A 7,474-nucleotide genomic window follows, 5' to 3' on the forward strand; every position below is an offset into this window, starting at 1 on the left:
TCTCGATCACTTTTCGGGTTTTTAGCCACAACAGCGCCCCTCCCCCAAAAAAAGCAACTTGGACAAACCAGCTGAGTTGTCCAACCGTCACATTGCCTCCAACAGTCAGATGCAACCTTGAAATCGCTGGAGCGAGCAGTAGAACAGGACAATCTGTAGAAACAGATACAGTGCTCACATCAAAATACGCAAGCTGGCGCTAAAGCAGGCTTCTCTAAACACTCCACCGGCACACAGCATCCTCCACCAGCCTGGGAGAGGAACACCACTCTGTTGGACTGAGTTATTAATGGGAGGGAAAAAGTTTATTCAATTCACTGTGTATATCCCAGAATGCATTGGAAGATGAATGGAAGTTTAAGTGAAGCTCGGCACATTTTATTGCTTGTCTTGCTCAGAGTGTCTTCATGGGCGCTGACAGTCATATTCTCATGGCAGATACTCATAACCGTCCAGATGTGAAATCTCTAGCTGTTATTACCAGGAGAGTATGAGATCACGTGAGGAACCACAGTATTCATCAGACATTATAATGTGAAAGGTTGGTGCTGCGTTGAATACATCTTAAGGAGCCCATAATGGGTAGACCATGGAGGAGCAACCTTTTTATACACAGCAAATTGAGCAGAGTTAAATTTCTGGTGTTGATAAAGATAGAGTCAATCGAACTCTATTTGGAATTGATCTAAATCTCTATGTTGTTAAATCTGTTTGATTTCACACTGCACCACAAAAGAGTTGGTGTCAAAATGGAGTGTTATTACTGTTATTGTGAAACCAACTCTATGGGTCGTCAGTCTCTCAGCTCGGGTGTAAGGAGTGACTACTCTCTGGCATCGCGCGAACAATAATCTCGTGAGAGCAACAATCTGGCGGGATTCAAGTAATTTACCTGCACAACTCAACTGGAGCAACGAGCAGCACAACGTTTTCGAGGACAGTTTGTTCAAAATTGAAGAAAACGTGTTGCATTGTGTCGGTAAGTAACAGTTAATTAGATAACCTAATGAGTGCTATTATTATATACAGATGGACATATATTTAGACATTAGTAATATATTTATAGCCGCTCTAATGTAGGTTAACTGTTATGCTGCCACCTTTACTGCAGCCAGGCTAATGTCAGCTAGCTAGCAACCGTAACCTACGCCCAGAGCGGACAAACTACTGTAGACTACGGTAACTGGCAAGCTAACGTTGGCAAGCTAATTTTGCCAAGCTAACGTTAGCAAGAGTTTGTTTCTTCTACTTTCACACGTTTTCTGTTTACTGGTCTATTGAGTCTGACTGTGAGCAAAATAGAATTCCTGTTGAGTGTTTCAAGTTTGTTAATGTAACGTTAAGTTACGTGACGGTACTTTAGTAATGCCAACATTCTTTCAAATAAATAAATGCTAGTTAGCTGGCTAGCTAAGAGCCAGAACCGGTTCCCACGTCTTAGCTGCATGGAAGCAAATATTCTCATACGAGGACTGGGTATATGTATATCTAAATTACATTTTGATTATCAGAAGTGTCGGTAGTTAATATGAAGTTACTATCGGAAAGTTAATCGGAAGGACTCCTTTCTCAAATACGTTTTACTGTGCTTATAGTTACTCAACGCCGCAGGGCTCAAGTTTTGAAGAATGGGGGGCTGAACGCTACGGCTGACCGGGCGTGGACACTACGTGCAGCGGTTACGGTTACAGACACCGTCTGGAAGGTTGGAGGGGAGCCAGCGCGGACTTTTTTTTCAGCGTGAGAAATACGATGTGTGGCGTAACACTTGACAATCATTGTCTTAAATACATATGATCTATCACTGGGTAGTAATTAAGGAAGAATATAATATGCTTAGTACTTTTTAAATGCTTTATTTAAGATTGAGATTGTTTTGTTACTGATAGGTACATTTAAATTGTCTTTGTTCTGTCTGCCATTTTGTAGATCTGGATGTTGAGCTGGTTGCAGATCAAGCATCCTCCTCTGTATTGACATCGCTGTCCCCAACTTCATCCCATTCATCCTTGGTAGTGGCACAGACTGCACTATCCCCAGCTTTATCCCATTCATCTGATTCCACCGTTATTCTGGAGTCCACAAGAAAAAGGAAAAAAAAGAAAGAACCCAACAGGGTTAATGGACCAGAATGAAGCAAAACAGGTAGAGCTTTGAATAAATACATTTGAAATCCAAAATTAATTATTTTTTGTAAATGTATTCGCAGTATAAAGTAATGTCATTAGAAAAGTTAAATTCTTTAAAAAAAAAACTAATTTTTACCGTAAGCATGCCATAACAATGTAATATTTCTTGGCAGATGGTTGAGGGTGTTCTGAGGGCCAATCCAAAGGGTGAAGAAGTCTTCAATGAGTATGATAAGACTAAAACACTAATAAACACTAGTAAACAAATGGTGAACATCCTGGTTGCAGATATGATAGAGCTACATGGGTAAGAATTGCAGGTCACTTGGTTATGTCATGTGTTGTAGCTAAATAATGCTGTTCTGTATAAGTGGTAAGGGTGTATTTATTCTTACAAAACATACATGCTTAAAAGTAAACTATGACTTATTTTTAAAGGAGGGTTCCACCGTCAAGTGTAAGGACCAATTATGCACTGGGAATTGTGACTCTTTTTCCATACCTCCGTGATCCATTCTCCAAACTTGGATATGTAAGTTCTATCTGAAAACCAAATCAGTGTGATTTCAATATCTTCTTCACTTTTCTAGTTTGTACTCATCTTGTTTCAGATGAGTTTTTGTAGGTTGCTCACCCTTGCATTTTCAACCTGTTTTTTAAAATGTTTTGCAGTCTATTCACTGTCTACAATTTTTGTGTTGAGTAACTTATTCTTAAATTGAAGCATGAGATGCCTCTGTTTGGGTCTTTCTTTAAAAAGGAACACTACTATGATCCTGAGGGTAATACTGGCTTCATTTCACGGAGGATCAAGACGGTTCAACGCAACACCTTTGCTGGCTTGCGGGGTCGTTCCAAGACCGTTCTTCAGGATGGTCCAAAAACCAGGCGAGAATCTCTATCAACCTGCCAACAGCTATTTGGTGAGGAGTGCAAGGAGGCGATATCTACAATAAGACATTCCAGCGATGAATCTGTGGTCAAAGAGAAGATGAGAGCGACTTTCCAGTATCGACAGAAGATGGTTGGGGATGATGCATCATCTTCATTCCTGGATGTGTTCCCTCGTTTTCTTGATGTACCTGGATTGGTAAGAAAACTCTTTTGCTTTGGTTGTAGTTGTCCAGTGTAGAACAGTAATATAGTCCAGTGCAGAACAATATAATATTTTTCGGCACTATACTATAATCTCTTTAATCTTCTTTTCAATCTTCCATTTCAGTATTTGACCTTTCATTCATTTTGTGATGTATGCTTGAACCTGTATATTAAAATATTGTTTTCCTTGTTTATAGATCGACCAGGATTTCTCAATGATGTTTGGTGACGAAGTGTCTCAGAAGTTCCTGTCCAAGTGGTCAACTTTCTTCAAGCCAAACATCACAGACTGCAAGACTGCAAAGAATATGGATGAGTTGCTGTCAGCAACTGAATCTGAGTCTGAAGATAACAATGGTCAGTATAAAACGTTTTCTTGAAATATATATTTCAGTGTTGTACTAAATAAATACATTTTTTATGCCTTTAGGATGGGACAGTGATCTGTCTTCAATCCTTTTGCTGCTGCATCTACTCCCTCCAACTTCAAGGGGCCAGAAAAAAACTACCAAGATCAGTTCAGCTCAAGCAACCAGCCGTCTTGTTAGATATCTTACGGTATGCAAAAGTTCCTACACCAAGAATCCCTTAATAGATGTTGGGATTCTGAGACAGTTTTGCTCTGTATATCTGCAGAAATGTGATCAAGATGTTATAGTAATTTATGTCTCTTAACTGACCTACAGGAAGGAGCCAGTATTCCTACCTTCCTTGAGAGTGTCGACGCAAACAACCGTTCCTCCTTTGCATCGGTGAGCAAAAGAAGAATATCCAAAGGTTCTACCTTATTATCGACCGAAAACCACTCCCGTGCAAGGCACACACATCAGTGGCAGCTTTAGACATTACATTTGGACGCCTGTTCAAATGTTACAAGTACAAGGTGGGTCAGATATTACGGTACTGAGTACCAGGTTGGGTTGTACTTATGCACTGGATGTACCGATGATCTTCCTGTGTTCAAAAAGATCTGTGATATTATAATACATGAACAGCACGCTTTCATAATATCCTGTAATGTACAAACAATGTACTATGATGACCACTTTAGTGCATACTGTATAGAAGACCAAATGAATGTGTTTTCTGTCATATCTGTGAAGGCACTGACTTATTTTAGACCATTTGACAAGCAATGCTCTAATGACAATAGTCAAAGATACATAGTGCCTTATTGTTACATTTAGATAAATGTACAGCAATGAAAAAAGATTTGGTAATGTTGATGCATTTGAAGAAATAAAAATGTTAAAGTAGTGAACTTGTCATTCGTATTTCTAATTATTGACATTTCATTTAAAGATTTTTTTTTTGTGTGGGGGGGCGGGGCAGCAATAACACTTTATAGTGTTAATGGGGCAACTCCTTTTATAGTATGCACATCACACTATAAGAGTTAATTAATGACTCCGATGAGTATTAATTTCTAACACTACCCACTGGTGTTGAGAAACTAACGCTTGAGTATTGTTAAATTTCAACTATATAAGTGTTAAAATTAACTCTATAACAGTGTTAAAATGGCAACACTTTAAAAAGTGTTACATTGACACTGCGTAGTGTGGACCCCATGGGACACTTTAAAAGTGTTGAAATTAACTCCAATAGTGTTAATTTGAGTCTGTCCATTTTGCTGTGTAGGCATTACCATTTTCTTGAAAATTAAGTTGCCATGTTGACATTGAGGTTGACAAAGCTTAATTCTGACACCATATCAGAAATGTAAATTTCCAATGAATCCATAATTGTATTAGAACCACATCTACTGGTTTAAAACCTCAATACATTTATGATCTGCTTCTAAGTTATGAACACCCAGACCACATCTGGAATCGACTCCGGCGAGAAGCGGACGTCCGCTCCAACTCACTTCTTCTTTTAAATTAGGACCTAAGTGTTTGCAACTGCATCCAAATTAGCTCCACTAATCATTAATGCATTAAGTAGTGAGTAGTAGTGAGAATAGCCATGAGCACAAATGAGATTCTATTATTGATTGTGCTTCTTTTCTTCATGCCTTTCATCTCTCTCATAAAGCACCTTAAATTGTCGTGGTGAAAGGTACGACACAAACCGAATGGGAAATGACAACCCTCACAACAAATTCATAGCACTCTGGCCTGCGGCGTTACCTTCTGCACTTCTCTTCCAAAATGACTCACATTTCATAGAACACAATACATTTGGGAGCAAACCAGTGTCATGCTCTGAAACACTTATCCAATATGTAGATAGAAGGACCCACTAACCCTCTGATTACTGGCTCTTGGAGTTGCAGTTATACTGTGTTTGTGCTCATGAATACATCAGCGTACATCTCTGTGTCAGTGTGTGAGTGTAAACATTTTCACTAACCTGGAGTACAGCAGCTTCTAGCAATCTTCTTCCAGAGCAGACCGGAAATCCTGGAGGGTATGAAATAATACCAATGGTTATTATAGCCAAGTGCTGTAGCTTTACTCAACAGTGTTCAGTCAGAACTATGGAAGGAGGAGGATGAATGGCAATAATGCCTTTAAGAAAAAGGCTCTGAATGAATTTGGATTCCCTCTGGAAAACAGTTAAGCAGTGTATATGTCAGGAGCTTTTATTATGAAAGGTAGCCTAAAACTAAAATTAGTATCATTCTATGTGTCAACATGATCAGGAATTTAAATATATAAACATTACTTACTTCCAAGTGATGATATTGATGATATTCACACTCCATAGGGGAGAAACTGAAATCATTGTTACATTGAAGAACAAATCTGTTTGCACGACTTGTTCTCGCATGACGTCACTGTCCTAAACACAGTGGGATTAAACAAAAAAAACAAAAAAGTTACGTATTTAGTACTTCGATACATGGAGACCAACCACAGACCAGCCAGCTTCAAACCGACAAACTTGGGTCTCAGCACCATGACAACGCACAGGGAAAAGCACCTGAAGCAGCCTACCGTTCCGTTTGTCTCCTCTGATCAGCGTGAGCCTTCAGCTGTGGAACAATGGCCGTCTTTGCTCATCCAGCAGCCTTGAACGTCAGTTACAGTTTAAGAAGGAGACACGTGTAAGGATATTGGTAGCTCAACATAAACCAGCCTGTTTTATCTTCATCCTTTGGTTCATTAGAATCATGCAGCAGGAAGATCAACTTATTCTGATGCTAAAATTTAGTGAAAAGGTGACGTTTTTGGGTATACATTGCTTTTCAAGTGTATCCTTTCTTAATTAAAGCACTGAGGTGTTTTATGCACCATTATTGGCATGCTATCGAATTTGAAAAATGGAGGTTTCAACAATAAAAAAGTAAAGAACTATAAACGAGCTGAGATCAAGAGATATGCAGATTTTCAAACATGCATTATTATGGGACTCATAACCTCCATTTTACCTGAAATACCAGCAGTTCTGACCTAAGCTCCATAATACATGTGTGGCAATTTGCAAAGCATTCGTCTCTCACCTGCTGACCAGCCTTGGAAATTTATTGTCATCACAACATTCTCTAACACGCCACAAAAGAGAAATAGCCAATAAATATCTTCCTAGATATTGTCATCAAAATTTGGAGAATAAAATACAGAATTTATAAAAATGGAAATGTGTGTGTGTGTGTGTGTGTGTGTGTGTGTGTGCTTTAAAGGTGGTTTCAGATGCTTTGTTCTTACATTGTCCCGTCTTTTATGGGTTCTTCTGTGTTCACAGTGTTGGTGCCTTCATTAGGACTGTTTTAGCGCCTCCTTTGAGGAAATGTGGTGCCACGCACACGTACACACACACACACACACACACACAAAATATCTGCTGTGAAAAAGGCCAATGGCAGGATACTTCAGGACCTTTACATTACTTGTTTTAATTTTAAACTATCGGTTTTTAAAAATAGATTATTGAAATTATTGATCACAATGTTCTATCTTTTAGCTTAGATTTTATTCTGAAATACACACAGGTCTGGATATAAGTTAGCAGATACTTCCTAAGCTCATCTAGGGCGGAAACATCAGTTTTTTAAATGAGACTGGAGTTCATTGGAGTCCAAAATGGGCCGTTATGTTTGTGTCTGTGTGTCTTATCTGAACGCCCCGGCTTTTCCCCGTAGGAATTAAGAAAAAAAAGTGAGACTCAACCAAGAGGATGAAAATAACCTTCCACCATGGGAAGTGAAAGTGTTTCAAAACACAGTTTCTCCTCCCGTTGTGCCATCGCCCGGGAAACCAACGTTTGGTGCTGGTGGAAAACCAACTGTTGACTGGGAGCTA

At 39.1% G+C, this 7,474-nt stretch overlaps 1 protein-coding gene and 1 long non-coding RNA gene across 2 annotated transcripts; one reads left to right on the top strand and one right to left on the bottom strand.

Moving 5' to 3' along the window:
* Window positions 1-1,841: 1,841 nt before the first annotated feature.
* LOC120824397 (uncharacterized) lies at window positions 1,842-3,029 on the bottom strand. The gene is made up of 2 exons (XR_013453626.1): window positions 2,961-3,029; window positions 1,842-2,072 (listed from the first exon to the last, which is right to left on the bottom strand). It is a non-coding gene; the product is annotated as an uncharacterized LOC120824397 (long non-coding RNA).
* Window positions 2,006-4,484, top strand: LOC144389513 (uncharacterized). The gene is made up of 7 exons (XM_078094642.1): window positions 2,006-2,145; window positions 2,303-2,436; window positions 2,568-2,661; window positions 2,890-3,219; window positions 3,425-3,584; window positions 3,658-3,785; window positions 3,914-4,484. Exons 1-7 carry the CDS (start codon window positions 2,122-2,124, stop codon window positions 4,067-4,069), a joined length of 1,026 nt encoding a protein of 341 aa, XP_077950768.1. The 5' UTR covers window positions 2,006-2,121; the 3' UTR covers window positions 4,070-4,484.
* The last annotated feature ends 2,990 nt before the right edge of the window (window positions 4,485-7,474 follow it).

The sequence above is a fragment of the Gasterosteus aculeatus genome, chromosome 2, assembly GCF_964276395.1.
Source record: "Gasterosteus aculeatus chromosome 2, fGasAcu3.hap1.1, whole genome shotgun sequence".
Taxonomy (NCBI): domain Eukaryota; kingdom Metazoa; phylum Chordata; class Actinopteri; order Perciformes; family Gasterosteidae; genus Gasterosteus; species Gasterosteus aculeatus.

Bases quoted from the DNA above. Each gene is read 5' to 3' on its own strand.
- LOC144389513 (XM_078094642.1), top strand. From the start codon at position 2,122: ATGGACCAGAATGAAGCAAAACAG. The intron at 3,220-3,424 runs GTAAGAAAACTC...CCTTGTTTATAG, and splicing joins TTCTTGATGTACCTGGATTG to ATCGACCAGGATTTCTCAAT. The intron at 3,786-3,913 runs GTATGCAAAAGT...ACTGACCTACAG, and splicing joins GTCTTGTTAGATATCTTACG to GAAGGAGCCAGTATTCCTAC.